Source organism: Ranitomeya variabilis, chromosome 5, assembly GCF_051348905.1.
Source record: "Ranitomeya variabilis isolate aRanVar5 chromosome 5, aRanVar5.hap1, whole genome shotgun sequence".
Taxonomy (NCBI): Eukaryota; Metazoa; Chordata; class Amphibia; order Anura; family Dendrobatidae; genus Ranitomeya; species Ranitomeya variabilis.
The window spans coordinates 551777848-551798106 of NC_135236.1; the positions used below are offsets into that span (position 1 = coordinate 551777848).

The following is a 20259-nucleotide window of genomic DNA, read 5'->3' on the forward strand; positions in this document are numbered from 1 at the left end:
AAAATTGACTGGAATTACGATGGGACGCCATGTTGCGTTTGGAGAGCCCCTGATGTGCCTAAACATTAAAACCCCCCACAAGTGACCCCATATTGGAAACTAGACCTCCCAAGGAACTTATCTAGATATGTTGTGAGAACTTTGAACCCCCAAGTGTTTCACTACAGTTTATAACGCAGAGCCTTGAAAATAAAAATTCTTTTTTTTTTCACAAAAATGATTTTTTTAGCCCCCAGTTTTGTATTTTCACAAGGGTAACAGGATAAATTAGACCCCAAAAGTTGTTGTCCAATTTGTCCCGAGTACGCTGATACCCCATATGTTGGGGTAAACCCCTGTTTGGGTGCATGGGAGAGCTCGGAAGTGAAGGAGCACTGTTTTACTTTTTCAATGCAGAATTGGCTGGAATTGAGATCGGACGCCATGTCTCATTTGGAGAGCCCCTGATGTGCCTGAACAGTGGAAACTCCCCAATTCTAACTGAAACCCTAATCCAAACACACCCCTAAACCTAATCCCAACTGTAACCCTAACCACACCCCTAACCCTGACACACCCCTAATTCTAATCCCAACCCTAATCCCAACCGTAAATGTAATCCAAACCCTAGCCCTAGCCCTAAACCTAATCCTAGCCCTAACCCTAGCCCTAACCCTAACCCTAGCCCTAATGGGAAAATGGAAATAAATACATTTTTTTAATTTTATTATTTTTCCCTAACTAAGGTGGTGATGAAGGGGGGTTTGATTTACTTTTATAGCATTTTTTATATCGGATTTTTATGATTGGCAGCTGTCAACACACTAAAAGACGCTTTTTATAGCAAAAAAGTTTTTGCGTCTCCACATTTTGAGACCTATAATTTTTCCATATTTTGGTCCACAGAGTCATGTGAGGTCTTGTTTTTTGCGGGACGAGTTGACGTTTTTATTGGTAACATTTTCGGACACGTGACAGTTTTTGATCACTTTTTATTCCGATTTTTGTGAGGCAGAATAACCAAAAACTAGCTATTCATGAATTTCTTGTGGGGCGGCGTTTATACCGTTCCACATTTGGTAAAATTAATAAAGCAGATTTATTCATTGGGTCAGTACAATTACAGCGATATCTCATTTATATCTTTTTTTATGTTTTGGCGCTTTTATACGATAAAAGCTATTTTATAGAAAAAATAATTATTTTGGCATCGCTTTATTCTGAGGACTATAACTTTTTTATTTTTTTGGTTATGATGCTATATGGCAGCTCGTTTTTTGCGGGACAAGATGACGTTTTCAGCAGTACCATGGTTATTTATATCCGTCTTTTTGATCGCGATTCGCGTGTTATTCCACTTTTTGTTTGGCAGTATGATAATAAAGCGTTGTTTTTTGGCTCGTTTTTTCTTTCTTACGGTGTTCACTGAAGGGGTTAACTAGTGGGACAGTTTTATAGGTTGGGTCGTTATGGACGCGGCGATACTAAATATGTGTACTTTTATTGTTTGTTTGTTTTTTTTTTTTAGATAAAGAAATGTATTTATGGGAATAATATATATTTTTTTTCTTCTTTATTTAGGAATTTTTTTTTTTTTTTACACATGTAGAAATTTTTTTTTTTACTGTGTCCCAGGGGGGGACATCACAGATCACCGATCTGACAGTTTGCACAGCACTCTGTCAGATTGGCGATCTGACATACAGCCGTGCAGGCTTACCAGCGCCTGCACGCCACCCGGAAGTACTCCCTGCAGGACCCGGATGCAGCCCCACGGCCATTTTGGATTCGGGGACTGCAGGGAGGAGACGCTCGGTACAAGGTGAGTACATCGCCGATCGTCTCAGGGAAGCCCGCAGGAAGCCCCCTCCCTGCGCGATGCTTCCCTGTACCGCCGGTACACTGCGATCATGTTTGATCGCAGTGTGCCGGGGGTTAATGTGCCGGGGGCGCTGCCCCCGTGAGCGCGGCTGATCGCTATGACGTACTATCCCGTTGGTGGGAATTAAGGCCCACCCCACCTCGACGGGATAGTACGTCACATGGGATTAAGGGGTTAAGCAGATGTTTTTATTTGGAGGGTAATAAAACTGAGGGGGACTCCATCATTGTAGGGGGAAATATTGGAGGGGCCTTATTAAGGTAGGTGGCACCCTAGGGGCATTATTTGAGGAGGCACAAATATTGAGTGGGGCACTCTGTGGCATCATAACTGGAGGCACACTCTTCTTTATTTTTCAGTATTCAGGGCAATTCACTCTAGCCTTGCGCAGCCCTCCCTCACTAGTGTCTCTAATGCCTGCAATAGCACTACCTTTGCTCTGCTTATGCCTTTTTTATATGACATGGCCAGGACAATAGAAAGCAGAAGTAGTTGATCGCCTAGCAGTCTCACGTGTTGAGACAAGACATCTTTCAAATATGAGAGACCTGGGTAGTTTGCAAAAGAAGCATAGTCCAAAATTCCAGCTGAAAGGTGTAAGTAGCTTGTTGATTGTTATTGGAAACTATGAATTTCAGTTATTTATTCCAAAGGGTATGAAACTAAGTATTAAATTGAGAGTGCCAACAATTTTGTCCAGGCTCTTTTGAGGGTTTTCTGTGAAATTATTAACAATTTGCCTTTTTTTCCCATTTTTTTGTGTTGTTGGAAGTTAAATGGAAACTCAAGCATTTTTCCGGAAAACCCTAACAGGAGGATTGGGGAACAAGAAAATCGCTGAAATGGATGGAAACAGCACTCAAATGTAATACAAACAGCATGGGGAAGAAGTCTGGATGCTTCTCTGACTCCCAAGTCGCTGGTGGGAACAATGACTATTACGTCACTTTTACAGATTGACCAGATTGGCATAAAACATACAAAACCAATGAGAAAATTGATTTTACAGGAAAGAATTTAGGAAACATTCTTTTCTGTTTAATGACTTGTATATAAAGCAAAATAAAAGAGAGAAAAAAAAATCCTCCACCTCTTAATAGCAGGGCCTTCTCTCATTGCATTTCCTCGCCACCTATGACTGCAGTAGATGACATAGTAGAGAGGGAAATAAAACACACCGGTAGTCATCGGTAAATAGAATTCTAACATTTTACTGCCTTATCTGGGCATGTGATGTGTGTGGAATGGTCAAACACATCTTGTTTAGTTTATGAAGGAAAGACTCTGAAACTCACAAAGCCTATGTGGATGATACAACAACTGCCGAAAATTAGAAAGAAGAAGGAAAGAGTACAATACATGCTAGAAGACCGAAAACATTTTTTCATATTTTTTAGGAGTGTGACTACTAGACTGGTAAAGTCTATGCACTAAGTGCAAGGGCCACGAAAAATTAGAAGGGACTGCAATACACCCTGGAAGACACATAGATGAGGGACTCAGAAAACATTTATTTTCCAAGGGCTGCCAAATTTTGGAACAATGGACTACAATACACCCTGGAAGACAAGTACAGGAGGGCCTCAGAAAACATATTTTTCCCATTATTAAGGAGTGGGACTCCTAGATTGGTAAAGCCTATGCACTGAGTGCCCAAACTGAAATACCTGGGGGGTATGCATATATATATGTAAGAGAAATGTAGAGGTAGGCCTCAACCACATCCTGTGAAAACTATGGAGGACGGCATCATACACACCCTGGAAACATTAAGAGCGAGGGTTGCATGGTGACCCTCTAAAAATTTTGAGTGAGAGCCGCCTGATCACCCAATAAAGATTTTGAGTGGTGGCCGCCTCACAGCCCTATAACATTTTTAAATAAGGGCTGCCTGATGACCTTACAAAGATTTTGAGTGAGAGCTGCTTGATGACCCTATAAAGTTTTTGATTGTGGGCCGCATTAGGACCCTATAAGGCCATGTTCACACTTTGCGGTTTTCACCACGGAACCGCGGCGATTTTGATGCTGCGGGTCCGCAGCAGTTTCCATAGCGTTTCCATTTACATGTAAACCCTATGGAAACCGCAAACCGCTGTGCACATGCTGCGGGAAAAACCGCGCATTAACGCAGCGGTTTAAAACCCGCAGCATGTCACTTCTTTGTGCAGAATCGCTGCGATTCTGCACCCATAGGAATGCATTGAACCGCTTACTTCCCGCATGGGGCTGTGCCCACGTTGCGGGAAGTAAGCGGTTAATGTGCGGGTGGTACCCGGGGTGGAGGAGAGGAGACTCTCCTCCAGGCCCTGGGAACCATATTTGGGGTAAAAAAAAAGAATAAAAATAAAAAATCATGTTATACTCACCTCTCAGCGCTGCACGCGGCCGGCCGGTCAGAGTTGCTGTGCGAACAGGACCTGCGGTGACGTCGCGGTCACATGACCGTGATGACGCCCGGGTCACATGACCGTGACGTCACGAAGGTCCTTGTCGGCACAGCATCTTTGGAACCGGAGCGCCGCGTGCAGCGCCGAGGAGATCTGGACATCGGAGGGTGAGTATAACCAATTTTTATTATTTTTAACATTACTATTGATGCTGCATATTGCTGCATATGCAGCATCAATATTATAGGAGTAATCCCGCAGCGGAAATCGCAAAACAAACCGCGATAAATCTGCAGGGATAACCGCAGCGGTTTTGCCCTGCAGATTTATCAATTCCGCTGCGGGAGAACCCGCAGAGGGACGCCGCAAAGTGTGAACGTGGCCTAAGGGTTTTGAATGAGGGCAGCGGTACATTTGAATTGACTTTATGTACTGCTGCTGTCATCCAGTGGGGTTGAGAAGTCTGGACAAATCCAGGCCGTGTTGAATTTGATAAGCCTGTCAGCATTTTCAGTTGACAGGCGAATGTGCCTGTCAGTTATTATGCCCCCAGCAGCATTAAAACAAAAATCACTGTGAAAAAATGCTAGCGGCAGGACAGGCCAGCACCTCCAAGGCATAGAGGGACAGTTCATGCCATGTATCCAGCTTGGATACACAATGGTTGTAAAGCACAGAGTAATCTTGGAGGGCATGGGTACGGTCGGCTAGGTACTCCTTCACTGTCTTCAAAAACTTTTCCCTCCTTGTCAGACTAACCTGTGCATCAGGGCCTGGGTGATGGGAGGGTCTAATGAAACTGTCCCAGAACTTTGATAGTGTTCCTCTGCCTCTGTTGGACCTGGTGTGTGTCGCCCTCATCTCTCCTCCTTGGTTACCCAAGGATGTATGACCCCTGCCGCCAGCATTGTCAGATGGGAATTTTTTTACTAATTGTTCGACTAGGGTCTTCTGGTATTGCACCATTTTACTAGCCCTCTCCGTCGTAGGAAGGAGAGATAGAGGGTGAACAACCAGTAATCGGTGCTGGCCAAAATGCATATAACGCAAGAGTCACGGGTCATTTATCTAATTATCCCCGTTTTGCCCACACAAAATTTTCTTCAAAATCATGACCCCCAGTAGCATCTGTTCACAAACCTTCTATGCACTTAATAGCCCTCTATGTCTGTACTATACACATACTGGCTGGTGACCTGTTCATGCAGCGTTATGTGCATACCCTATTTAATATATTATGGCTGTATCGTACAAAATAAGCCTATTTTTTCATTTACCTTTCATGTTGCCCCTATTTCCTCATAGATTGTAAGCTTGCTAGCAGGGCCCTCATTCCTTTTGGTATCTGAGTTATGTTTATTCTGTAATGTCTTTATTGTCTGTACAAGTCCCCTCTAAAATTGGAAAGTGCTCTGGAATATGTTGGCGCTATAAAAATTATTATTAGTAAGGCAGCGGGACAAAGTCAGCCATGAGTGCCAGACTCCTAACAGGCAAAACTTCCCTGTCCCCACAAGGAGGACGACTTTTCATGTCCTCCTCTTCTTCAGTCCATCCTTGCTGAATAGATGGGATTAAGCTGGTGTGGGTAGTACCCTCAGTAGCGCACGCAACCATCTTCTGTTCCTTCTCCTACTCAGCCTCCTCTTCCTCATTATCATCCAATCCACGCTGAGAAGATGAGATCAGACTGGGCTGGGTAGTATCACCCTGTGTACTTTCCTCCTCCATCTCTCCCTGGTCCATATGCAAAGCTTCCTCTTTAATTGTGAGCATCTAGCATTTGAGCAGACACAGAAGTGGGCTGTTTACCCTGATTATAGTGTCATCATTGCTAACCATCTTGATTGATTCCTCAAAGTTTTGGAGAAACTCACAGATGTCAGACATCCATGCAAACTCGTCAATTGTCATGTGCGGAGGCTGACCGCAATACCGACGGGGCATGTTGTAGCAGATATTCAACTACTGCCCTCTGCTTTTCACAAAGCCATGCCAACGTATGTAATGTCGATTTCCAGCTCGTGCTCACATCGCACACCATTCAGAGAGCTGGTACTTGCAAGTGCTGCAGCACTGCCAGACTGGCAGCAACTGTAGCAGACTGGTGGAAATGGGCGCACATGCTGTATATCTTCACAAGTAGCTCAGGCAAATCTGGGTAGGTTTTCAAAAACTTCGGAACCACTAAATTGAGTATGTGGGCTAGGCATGGTATGTGTGGTAGCTGTTCAAGTGTTAGAGCCGCCACCTGGTTACAACCATTATCAGACAAGAACATGTCATGTTGTAGGTTCAGCTGCGAGAGCCACAGATCTGCCTGGTCTGTTATACCTTTCAACATCTCTGCTGTGGTGTGCTGTGTGTCACCTAAACAAATTAGTTTCAGCAGAGACTGTTGCCACTTCACCGAGGTAGTGCTTCCAGCTTGCGATTGATATGGATGATATGGTCCAAGATGGCAATTCAGGGATAGAATCATAGAAAGGTAGAGTTTGAATGGACTTCCTGGGTCATCTGATCCATTCTCTGCTCAATGCAGAATGGAAGATGATGAGGAGGAACTGCTGTAAGAAGTGAAGGAAACCCAGATGGAACAAGGGCCCGCAAACATAAGCTTTGGTAGCATGTGTGCAGTCCCAGGGTGTGACTCAGTCCTGGCTTCCACAAAATTCATCCAGTGTGCCTTCAGGGAAATATAACATTCCTGGTCACAAGCACTTGTCAATATCTCAGTCGTTAAGTGGACCTTCCCAGTAACTGTGTTGGACAGGGCAAGGGTAATGCTAAAGGACATGAGCTGGTGACAGGCGGAGACTGTTGATTTAACAGTGCAGCAGTGTTATACAAGTATTGCAATCGCAATATTAAACCCTAGATGCCTCTAATCAAAATTATCCTTCCACTGAATGCAGGTAACAGCGGTTTTACCACAGGAAAGAAAATATTTAGCCCTGACAAGGACTGTTGTTTTAACGGTAAAGCAGAATTATACAAGTACTGCAATAGCAATATTAAACCCTGCCTAGATGCCTCTAATTCTAAACTTTCCCTCCACTGAATGCAAGTAACAGCGGTTTTACTACAGAAGCGAAAATATTTAGCCCTGACAAGGAGTGTTGTTTTACCGCAGTATACAAATATTGCAATAGCAAAATTAAACTCTGACTCTATCCCTGCTCTATAATAAGCTTGCCCTACTATAACAACTCTCCCTGAACTGCTTTCTGAACACAGTGTTCTATGGCTAGTGGCTATGGCATTACTGTGTATGGCGGGCAATTACCACATGTTCATTGGCTGTCTATCAGGATGGGGACTCGAACATGGCGCTTGAGCACTGCGATACTCGATCAACTAAAGAGCTTGCCCGGAGCACCCTGATGCTCGATCAAGGATCGAGCAGTGGCGAGCACGCTCGCTCATCACTAGTGCCAACACTTTTGGCTATGACTGTATAGCTAGTACTATGCAAAAGTTTTAGGCAGGTGCAAAAAAAATATATACATATTGTGGAAGATCGGCTCACTAGGCTGTACACAGAGGTAGACATAGGAACACTGTCTCTTTTAAGATCTTCACTGGTTTATTATATATGTAGCATAAACTATAGTGAAGTCAAAATAAAGACGGCCCTTTTAAACAAGAACAGGAAAACAAAACAAAGAGGTAACATAAAGCACAGTCCTTGTGGTAGCGGGGATCCACCTGCTCAGGGTTTAACAAAAACACACAGTTCAGGTTAGCCCAAGCAAAGCACTTCTCTGGAGTTAGCTTCTCCAGACACACTGAACATTCAATGCCTCAGGAGGCCTTCTATTTAAACCCCAGACCACACCCTGGGGTGGAGATAAGGTGGATAACCCCCCACCCACTCTATGGCTGTCCACAAAGACACAGCCATTAAAATGGCCATTTATTGTAGATTGTAAGCTCTCATGAGCAGGGTCGTCTTATTTTGCATTATTATTGTACTGTTAACGTTGTTACCTATGACTGTTGTGTTTGAAACTGTTAAACTGTAAAGTGCTGTGGAATATGTTGGCGCTATATAAATAAAGATTATTATTATTAGTATTATTTAACCCCTCTTAACACCTAGTGTGCTGGAGCAAACTACTGGGTTTCAAATCACTGCAGCTAATAACCTCAGTGAAGCGTATCTCCCATCTATCACTTTGTCAGTGACTTTGTCACAATATACCGTATTTTTCGCTTTGTAAGACGCTCCAGATTATAAGACGCACCCCAAATTTTGAGGAGAAAAATAGGAAAAAACTTTTTTTAATAAATTGGTGGGGCGTCTTATAATCCATGCGTCTTATTACTTACCAGGGGTTGTGGCTGCGGTGGATCAGGGTCCCAGGGTCGTTGCTGGAGGCAGGAGTGGATCATTGCTGCAGGCTGGGATGAGGAGGTCTGCAGGGGGGCTCCTATGCAGCAGGCTGGGATGAGGGGGTCTGCAGGGGGGCTCCTGTGCAGCAGGCTGGGATGAGGGGGTCTGCAGGGGGGCTCCTGTGCTGCAGGGGGGCTCCTGTGCTGCAGGCTGGGATGAGGCAGTCTGCAGGGGGGCTCCTGTGCTGCAGGCTGGGATGAGGCGGTCTGCGGGGGGGCTCCTGTGCTACAGGGGGGCTTCGGGGCTGCAGGGCTGTTTCCGGTGCTGCGGGGGCTCTGCCGACATATTGTGAAAGGCCAGAGCCCCCTGGCAGTTTGTCCATGTATTCCTGTATGACTGACTCCGGGAAAATGGCCGCCGGAATCTCGAGAGATGAGATCTCAGCGCTGAAATCTCATCTCCCGAGATTTCGGCGGCCATTTTCCCGGAGTCAGTCATACAGGAAGGAACGCATGGACGAACTGCCGGGGGGCTCTGGTCTTTCACAAAATGTCGCCAGAGCCCCCGCAGCACCGGAGTAGCAGCGGACAACCGCGGTGGCGGGCGACAGCGGTGGCGGGCGGCAGCAGCAGCGGTGGCGGGCGGCAGCAGCAGCGGTGGTGGGCGGTAGCAGCAGCGGGCAGCAGCGGACACCCACTCATCCCAGCCTGTAACGGTAAGCGGTATATCTGCTTTGTAAGACGCACCCCCATTTCCCCCCCAAATTTGGGGGAAATAAAGTGCGTCTTACAAAGCGGAAAATACGGTAAATAAACATACATACACACATTATATATATATATATATATATATATATATATATATATATATATATATATATATAACAAAGTTTAGACAACCTAGAATGGGTTATCTTGGGTAAGACAGCACCCTCAAATTGTTAATTTACTGGGTTAATTCAAGGGATCACATGCAAAGTAATGACTCGTAAGATGAGTCTGCGCTATAAATTTTATTAATTGTTATCCTTTTCAAGTTTAATATCTTTCATATTGCTTTATCGTTTTTTTTAATTTATCCTATACTTTCTATAATATACTATTATACTATTAATTCTAAGACTGTTACTACAAAACAAGTTAATATGAAAAATAACATTGCTGTAAAACTTTAAAACTTTACACACACACAATGCATGCTAATTTTTATTAACTGTAGACAATGAAAAAGATTCAGTTTTATTTACAAAGCTACAGGATATATTTGTAACCATACCAAGTTTTTGTGTTCTTCAAAGATTTGCTCTTTATGATTCTATAATTGACTTTATAGAATTCCTGAAAATGTTCAGTCTATATAACATTCAGCCTATAACAAGCGTCTATGATCAAAGGTATGTGCAGTTACAACATAGCATCAACCCTATTTTTTATAACTACCAGATAGAAAAATTGACTTTGATGCTTATAGCTTCAATCAAAGAGCAGCTTTCATTCTTTCTGCAATTTAATCAGTTCTCAGTGGTATTCAATGGGCAAAAGGTGAGATTTTCACTCTTATAGCTTTGATACAAAAGGCCATTATTTTTACTGATACTAAAATATTAACGCTCCATGATTAAACTACACTACTGTATTGATTTGCCTTGCAGTAAGCCTTCCACAGTCTGACCGTCCTGTCCCAGGAAACGGAAGCATACTGGAAAGACAGAGACAGATATTAACATTTTATAATTCTTGCTAATTGCTAAAACTAGATAAAATATACTAATTATTTGAACAGTACCTGCTTCGTCTCTGGAACATGCACTATGCAACGGATTAGATCTGTGTGTCCTACATTACGTTGAACCAGAAGAAGAGTGTCTGGATCATAAACCCTGAAAAAAGTAAAACTATGTTCAGAAATAATAGCAACTGACCAAACAATGAATAAACATAATGGAACAGTCCATGGATAATAGCAAAACTTTCTGCTCATCCTCCTGATCAGGAACGAGACAAGCTCTACTGTTGACAAAGTGAAGTTTCAGGATGTGCCCACCATTGTTCCCTGAACCATCATAGCTGTAAAATGAACAGTCCTTCATATGTTGGTTCCACTCATCCCCACCAATCTGTAGTATTCTTATATATTTTACAATCTCCCTATTTGCTTCCAAACACTTAATCTCTACACATTCAAAGTTGGATGGTGATGTTACCATATACTGTAGATGCCGTCATAGGCTATCTTGGGGCCTAAGAGCGGCAGTAACTCTTTTCATTCTTTCTTCCTTGCCTTTCTCACATGAATCAGTATGTATGCTTTAGCACTGGACTTTGGCCTCTCAACTACTTCCATCCACATCCAAGAGATGATTGGCTATTGTTGGTACCTGACAAACTGAAAATCTTTATGTAACCAATGCCATATTCTAACCAATTGGCCCAACGTACCACGTCACATAAAGTATCAGCTACATAAATCCATGAATTGTGCCTCTCATCCTCAATGATACCTGAGATGGCATCTAACTTTGCCTATTTCTTGTTTTGGCTCTAGTCACCTATTTTGGACCCCATATAGCAAAGATTGATGGAATTTCTTAGGGATTAACAAGGAGGCATCACTGTTATGACCCCAATGGCGAGGGTCTCAGAGATATCAGCAAGTCTGCGAAGTACAAAAATCCAGCTCATAGGGCAGTGGTAACTGGGTTGACCATATATCTACTCCTAACGCCAACACTAGAAGTAGCTGGGGAACATGCCTACGTTGGTCGCTAGATGTCTCGCGCCAGCCGGAGGACTAACTACCCCTAGAAGAGGAAAACAAAGACCTCTCTTGCCTCCAGAGAATAGACCCCAAAAGTTGGATACAAGCCCCCCACAAATAATAACGGTGAGGTAAGAGGAAATGACAAACACAGAGATGAACTAGGTTTAGCAAAGAGAGGCCCACTCACTAATAGCAGAATGTAGTAAGATAACTTATATGGTCAACAAAAACCCTAACAAAAATCCACACTGAAGATACAAGAACCCCCGGACCGTCTAACGGCCCGGGGGGAGAACTCCAGCCTCCCTAGAGCTTCCAGCAAGGATAGGATACAGATTATGTACAAGCTGGACAAAAATGCAAAACAAAAACAATAGCAAAAAGCAAGAAAGCAGACTTAGCTTAATCAAGCAGGAACCAGGATCAGTAGACAAGAGCACTACAGATTAGCTCTGATATCAACGATGCCAGGCATTGAACTGAAGGTCCAGAGAGCTAATATAGCAACACCCCTGACCTAACGACCCAGGTGAGCATACAAGGGATGATAGACATACCCAGAGTAAAAACACTAGTAGCCACTAGAGGGAGCCAAAAGGTAAATTCACAACACATCACTGTGTAGAAACTTTGTAGCTATAGTGTATGTCACTTTTCTGTGCACTAACAATAGCAGAAGAGAAGTGTGAGGATCACATGTAAAACCTGAAAAATAGAGCTTAAATACTGTATGTTTTAAAGATGCCTTATATATAAAGGAAGCTGCATGTGGAGATTTGTAGAGTTCCTGTCATTATCATATAGATGAGACCAGAATAACCCTTTAAGGATGACATGATAGCAGGTCATAAGTGCTCAGTTTTTGCTCCTCTTTTATTCTGCTCCCCTGAGTAATCCATTTTTATATAATTTTTTTAAATCCACCAAAAGGTTTCAGAATTTTGGGCTTTTTTACTTAGTGCTAAGTTTCATGGTTGTTAGTAAGGGGGAGGGGCTTACAGATACTCTGAGGGTGTGTCTTTAGGCTGACAATCATCACCACATGAGCAACACACCCTTGTACAGATCAACAAAATTAGCACTGAATAAAAAGAGCTTTATTTTTTTAACCGTATGGCGGATTTAAAAAATAAAAATAATAAAAAAAATTAAATACTCAAAGAAGTCATATGAATAAAATAAGAGCAAAACCTGACCACTTTTGGCCTGTGACAGGTCCTCTTAATATATTAGAATTGTTTTTACTGTACTGATTCTCTTTTATGTTAATGTTGTGCAATCGTCTGACTTACTATACTTTTATTACCATAGTATAATAGAATTTTTTTAGACCACCTATATTTATTGGTGACAAAGTATGGTTAGGAGAAAGATAAAATGTATATTTCTATATTACCTTATAGTGTCATGTACCCCTGCAACAATGCACCCATTTATTTGGTCAATACAAATACACATGACCACTTCCTTGGTGTGCAGGATCCTCTCGCACTGTGCCCCATCTTCACTCTGCAGACATTACAGATGGTGGTTTTAGCTAAGGTAAACCTGCTCATATGTATGTATATGATCATTAATATGCAGTAAACAGGACTAAGGTACAAACTATCTGTCCTTCAATCTGTATAGTGCTAATGCTGTGGGATTACCTGCTGCAGTCATCATTCTTCATATTTCCTCTACCAACAGTGTGAAAAGATCTAGTTTAATCCACTACGTTGACAGTAATACTTGACAGTAGATTAATATTTGGTGTGATCTGGAGTATAAATGTGTGCTCATGTAGGCTGGGAACTATTGTTTGAGTTTTCTGCATTGAAAGCAACTGAAAATCCACTGCTTATGATAATATCTCACTATAAAGATACCTCTTTAACCCCTTTACCCCCAAGGGTGGTTTGCACATTAATGACCGGGCCAATTTTTACAATTCTGACCACTGTCCCTTTATGAGTTTATAACTCTGGAACGCTTCAACGGATCTTGGCGATTCTGACACTGTTTTCTCGTGACATATTGTACTTCATGACAGTGGTAAAATTTCTTCGATATAACTTGCGTTTATTTGTGAAAAAAATGGAAATTTGGCGAAAATGTTGAAAATTTCGCAATTTTCCAACTTTGAATTTTTATGCCCTTAAATCACAGAGATATGTCACACAAAATACTTAATAGGTAACATTTTCCACATGTCTACTTTACATCAGCACAATTTTGGAACCAAAATTTTTTTTTGTTAGGGAGTTATAAGAGTTAAAATTTGACCAGCAATTTCTCATTTTTACAACACCAATTTTTTTTAGGGACCACATCTCATTTGAAGTCATTTTGAGGGGTCTATATGATAGAAAATACCCAAGTGTGACACCATTCTAAAAACTGCACCCCTCAAGCTGCTCAAAACCACATTCAAGAAGTTAACCCTTATTAACCCTTCAGGTGTTTCACAGGAATTTTGGAATGTTTAAATAAAAATTAACATTTAAAAATTTTTTACACAAAATTTATTTAAGCTCCAATTTGTTTTATTTTACCAAGGGTAACAGGAGAAAATGGACCCCAAAAGTTGTTGTACAATTTGTCCTTAGCACGCCGATACCCCATATGTGGGGGTAAACCACTGTTTGGGCGCACCGCAGAGCTCGGAAGGGAAGGAGCGCCATTTGACTTTTCAATGCAAAATTGACTAAATTGAGATGGAACGCCATGTTGCGTTTGGAGAGCCCCTGATGTGCCTAAACATTGAAACCCCCCACAAGTGACACCATTTTGGAAATTAGACCCCTTAAGGAACTTATCTAGATGTGTGGTGAGCACTTTGACCCAACAAGTGCTTCACAGAAGTTTATAATGCAGAGCCGTAAAAATAAAAAATAATTATTTTCCCAAGGGTAAGAGAAGAAATTAGACCACAAAAGTTGTTGTGCAATTTGTCCTGAGTACGCTGATACCCCATATGTGGGGGTAAACGACCTTTTGGGCGCATGGCAGAGCTCGGAAGGGAAGGAGCGCCATTTGACTTTTCAATGCAAAATTGACTGGAATTAAGATGGGACGCCATGTCGCTTTGGAGAGCCCCTGATGTGCCTAAACATTAAACCCCACACAAGTGACACCATTTTGGAAAGTAGACCCCCTAAGGAACTTATCTAGATGTGTTTTGAGAGCTTTGATCCCTCAAGTGTTTCACTACAGGTTATAACGTAGAGCCGTGAAAATAAAAATTCTTTTTTTTTTCACAAAAATGATTTTTTAGCCCCCAGTTTTGTATTTTCACAAGGGTAACAGGAGAAATTGGACCCCAAAAGTTGTTGTCCAATTTGTCCTGAGTATGCTGATACCCCATATGTGGGAGGGGACCGCTGTTTGGGTGCATGGCAGAGCTCGGAAGGGAAGGAGCGCCATTTGGAATGCAGACTTAGATGGATTGGTCTGCAGGCATCACGTTGCATTTGCAGAGCCCCTGATGTACCCAAACAGTAGAAACCCCCAAAAGTGACCCCATATTGGAAACTAGACCTCCCAAGGAACTTATCTAGATGTGTTGTGAGAACTTTGAACCCCCAAGTGTTTCACTACAGTTTATAACGCAGAGCCGTGAAAATAAACAATCTTTTTTTTCCCACAAAAATGATTTTTAGCCCCCCAAATGTATATTTTCCCAAGGATAAAAAGAGAACTTGGACCCCAAAAGTTGTTGTCCAATTTGTCCCGAGTACGCTGATGCCCCATATGTTAGGGTAAACCCCTGTTTGGGTGCATGGTAAAGCTCGGAAGGGAAGGAGCACTGTTTTACTTTTTCAATGCAGAATTGGCTGGAATTGAGATCGGACGCCATGTCGCGTTTGGAGAGCCCCTGATGTGCCTAAACAGTGGAAACTCCCCAATTCTAACTGAAACCCTAATCCAAACACACCCCTAACCCTAATCCCAATGGTAACCCTAACCACACCCTTAACCCTGACACACCCCTAACTCTAATCCCAACCCTAATCCCAATCGTAAATGTAATCCAAACCCTAACCCTAACTTTAGCCCCAACCCTAACCCTAACTTTAGCCCCAACCCTAACCCTAACTTTAGCTCGAACCCTAGCCCTAACGCTAACCCTAGCCCTAACCCTAGCCCTAACCTTAGCCATAACCCTAACCCTAGACCTAACCCTAACCCTAGCCCTAACCCTAGCCGTAAACCTTACCCTAGCCCTAACCCTAGCCCTAGCCCTAACCCTAGCCCTAGCCCTAGCCCTAGCCCTAACCCTAGCCCTAACCCTAGCCCTAACCCTAATGGGAAAATGGAAATAAATACATTTTTTTTATTTTATTATTTTTCCCTAACTAAGGGGGTGATGAAGGGGGGTTTGATTTACTTTTATAGCATTTTTTATAGCGGATTTTTATGATTGGCAGCCGTCACACACTAAAAGACGCTTTTTATAGCAAAAATGTTTTTGCGTCTCCACATTTTGAGACCTATAATTTTTCAATATTTTGGTCCACAGAGTCATGTGAGGTCTTGTTTTTTGCGGGACGAGTCGACGTTTTTACTGGTAACATTTTCGGACACGTGACAGTTTTTGATCGCTTTTTATTCCGATTTTTGTGAGGCGGAATGACCAAAAACCAGATATTCATGAATTTCTTTTGGGGGAGGCGTTTATACCGTTCCACGTTTCGTAAAATTGATAAAGCAGTTTTATTCTTCGGGTCAGTACGATTACAGCGATACCTCATTTATATCATTTTTTTATGTTTTGGCGCTTTTATACGATAAAAACTATTTTATAGAATAAATAATAATTTTGGCATCGCTTTATTCTGAGGACTATAACTTTTTTATTTTTTCTTTGATGACGCTGTATGGTGGCTCGTTTTTTGCGGGATCAGATAACGTTTTCAGCGGTTCCATGGTTATTTATATCCGTCTTTTTGATCGCGTGTTATTCCACTTTTTGTTCAGCGGCATGATAATAAAGTGTTGTTTTTTGCCTCGTTTTTTTTCCTACGGTGTTCACTGAAGGGGTTAACTAGTGATATAGTTTTATAGGTGGGGTCGATACGGACGCGACGATACTAAATATGTGTACTTTTATTGTTTTATTTTTTTATTTAGATAAAGAAAAGTATGTATAGGAATAATATATATATTTTTTTTCTTTATTTAGGAATTTTTTTTTGTTTGTTTTTTTTTACTCATGTGGAAATTTTTTTTTTAACTTTTTTACTTTGTCCCAGGGGGGGACATCACAGATCGGTGATCTGACAGTTTGCACAGCACTCTGTCAGATCACCGATCTCACAGCACTGCAGGCTTACCAAGCGCCTGCTCTGAGCAGGCACTCGGTAAGCCACCTCCCTCCCTGCAGGACCCGGATGCCGCGGCCATCTTGGATCCGGGCACCTGCAGTGAGGAGGAGGTAAGAGACCCTCGGAGCAACGCGATCACATCGCGTTGCTCCGGGGGTCTCAGGGAAGCACGCAGGGAGCCCCCTCCCTGCGCGATGCTTCCCTGTACCGCCGGCACACCGCGATCATGTTTGATCGCGGTGTGCCGGGGGTTAATGTGCCGGGGGCGGTCCGTGACCGCTCCTGGCACATAGTGCCGGATGTCAGATAATCAGCTGACACCCGGCCGCGATCGGCCGCGCTCCCCTCGTGAGCGCCGCCAATCGCGCTGGACGTACTATCCCGTCGGTGGTCATACGGGCCCACCCCACCTCGACGGGATAGTACGTCTAGTGTCAGAAAGGGGTTAAATTGAATTGCCCTATTCTGGCTAGTTACACAGTGCCAAGTAAGGGACAATATTGCTTGTATGTTTTTCATTAGTATATTGTACATATTGGTGTTATATTTGTAGATTCTATTGTTTCCTACCCATATTCGAATAGTTCCATCTTCAGAGCCTGTGATCCACTTGTCCTTGAGATTATGCCAAACGATGGAAGTGACTTCTGCCTCATGTCCTCTCAGAATATTCTCAAGAGTCATCTCAGAACTTACTAATGCAAAATGGCGGATGTAAATGTTCCCATCACTGGAAGCATAGGCAAACTCATTCCTAGAATATATATTAGATCAGATATTTAGAGGTTTTTACTTCCTTACCTATCTATAAGGAAATATTTCTTTCCTTGATCACTCTTCATTGTGCACCATTCTTCATGTCTGAATAGGGGTCATAAGTGGCTTTGATAAAGTTCATGGGTACTGTTCTAGACACTGCTGTGCAACTTTACTTTAACTCACTTCGATTTCCTAAGTTCAGATGTTGAATTTTTTTCATTTCCTTTTAACTTGCTAAGTTCTTTGAGGCACAGATGTTATTATCATGTCTCCAAGCCATGGTGTGGGTAGGTTTATCAGTGTGAATAACTATTGTTATAATTAATCTCTCAGAAATTTCTCTCATCTCACAGTTCACATTTCACTGTTTCATCAAAGCAGTGAGTATTTCTGCTTTGACAACATACACTAACGCCATTGACTTCAATGGAAAGCAAATCCAAACGCACAGACAACACCTTGAGGGGGCCAAAAAGCTGCAAAAACAGCTCAAATTATGTGCAGACACCAGGAAAAGTGGCATCAATTGACCCATCACTTGCACTATAAATAAATATTTTATAAAAAAAATTGACATGGGTTCGTTTGTATTTTTGATAACCAGCCAGGTAAATGCCTCTCCATTACTATCCTGTGGACTTAATGTCAATACAATGACAATACAAAGGTGACATCAACCCAACAAATATGAACTCCACTTGCCACTGCCACTGGGCAAGTGGAAAGAGCAGGCAAAGCGCCAGAATTGGCACATCTAATAGATGCACCTTTTCTGGGGTGGCTGTGGGCTAATACTTTTAGGCTGTGTGGGCCAATATCCATAGCCACTTACCAGCATGAAAATACCAGTCCCCAGCTGTGTGCTTTATCTTGACTGGTTGTAAAAAATGGGCAGTACTCCATGCCAATTTTTTTTTTAATTATTTAATAAAACATTCTTGATAACCAGTCTTGCTGAAGCTGACAGCATACATTTACAGCCCACATCTGTCAGTTTTGCCTGGCTGGTTATCAAAAATACAGAGGAACCCCATGTCACTTTATAACAATTTAGCCGCCACCTGCTCTCGCTGTTAACAGTTGAATACAACTCTCAACATTGAACTCTGCTTGCACTGATCGCAGCGCGAGCAGGGGATCATGATGTGAGCTGTCTTCAATTTAGCACCTGGTGCCGGGGAACAGCATGAACAGTACTGCTGATTCCCAGACGCCGGTACATGCCACACTGACGACACAGGGATGTCATCCGTGTGCCATCAGTGTACATTTGTGTGGGACGTTTTGAGGCCCGTACTGCTACTGGACACAATGACGTCTGAAAGAGCCCCAAGTGAACTCAGTCATTTAACGAGCTTTGGCCAACTTCTGATGATTTTTAGGAAAATCCGAATGTGCAACGTTCGTGCCGAATTTCGGATTGGCGAACATTTTCCGAACAAGTTTGTTCATCTCTACTTGTGAGCTCATAAAAAACTAAGCTACCAAAGCTTGCAATCCTAGAAAATGTAAGTTTCCAAAAAGGCACTGTATGAATAGAAATAAAACAAGAATGGGATATGTGCCAGGACACAATTAATCATGCCAAGGGGTGACAAAGTATTTATGAAACACACATTGGGTGTTTGGTGGGTGAGCTTAGTACTACTATCAATATTTGTTACCCCCTATCCTCCTGTGGCTTAAACTAGTTTTTTTGGTATTCACACCCTTGCATAGATATATATGTACAGTATATACCCATGAATATTGATTCATACATATTTTTACTCTCTATATATTTGATGTGACCATTATATATTTTGCATCAATGGGGTTCCAACGGTTGCTCACTCACCGATTTTAATCCTTATTTTTATCGCCGGGATTGTTGTTTTTATGAATTGTATTTAATAAAGTCTATTATATTTTATTAATTGGCATGATTAATTTTGTTCTGGCACATATCCCCTTTTGCTTTTTTCATACAAAATTAAGTCAGTGACACAGGAGCTCAAGGACTGGTGACGAGACAAAAACACTCCCTCCTGTGATAAAACAAACAGATGTCCAAAGGAGCAGAGATCTTGCCATGTCACCAGTATATACCAGGAGCTGCATATCTGCGACCATAAGCTGCAGAAGCTTTATACAGTCATGGCCAAAAGTATTCACACCCCTGCAATTCTGTCAGATACTACTCAGTTTCTTCCTGAAAATGATTGCAAACACAAATTCTTTGTTATTATTATCAGCATTAATTTGTCTTAAATGAAAAAAACACAAAAGAGAATGAAGCAAAAAGCAAAACATTGATCATTTCACACAAAACTCCAAAAATGGGCCAGACAAAAGTATTGGCACCCTCAGCCTAATACTTGGTTGCACAACCTTTAGCCAAAATAACTGCGACCAACCGCTTCCGATAACCATCAATGAGTTTCTTACAATGATCTGCTGGAATTTTAGACCATACTTCTGGGCCCTACATTATGCTGCAAAATTTGTTGGTAGTCTTCAGACTTCATAATGCCATGCACACGGTCAAGCAGTCCAATGCCAGAGGCAGCAAAGCCACCCCAAAACATCAGGGAACCTCCACCATGTTTGACTGTAGGGACCGTGTTCTTTTCTTTGAATGCCTCTTTTTTTCTCCTGTAAACTCTATGTTGATGCCTTTGCCCAAAAAGCTCTACTTTTGTCTCATCTGACCAGAGAACATTTTTCCAAAACGTTTTAGGCTTTTTCAGGTACATTTTTGCAAACTCCAGCCTGGCTTTTTTATGTCTCGGGTTAAGAAGTTGGGTCTTCCTGGGTCTCCTACCATGCAGTCCCTTTTCATTCAGACACTGACGGATAGTAAGGGTT

The 20259-nt window shown here is 42.3% G+C and overlaps 1 protein-coding gene across 3 annotated transcripts in view; it reads right to left on the reverse strand.

Annotated features, from left to right (window-relative positions):
* Positions 1–9581: 9581 nt before the first annotated feature.
* The window catches only part of LOC143776480 (uncharacterized), a 194601-nt gene continuing 183923 nt past the window's right edge, over positions 9582–20259 (reverse strand). Inside the window, exons 15-18 of one of the 3 annotated variants that reach the window (XM_077265909.1) lie at positions 17224–17407; positions 12744–12856; positions 10373–10466; positions 9582–10285 (exon numbers count right to left, since the gene is read on the reverse strand). In XM_077265909.1, coding sequence (XP_077122024.1) covers positions 10205–10285; positions 10373–10466; positions 12744–12856; positions 17224–17407 — 472 coding nt within the window. In that variant the 3' untranslated portion in view covers positions 9582–10204. The remainder of the gene's footprint in view (positions 10286–10372; positions 10467–12743; positions 12857–17223; positions 17408–20259) is intronic. The other 2 variants (XM_077265911.1, XM_077265910.1) reach the window with 2 other exon arrangements.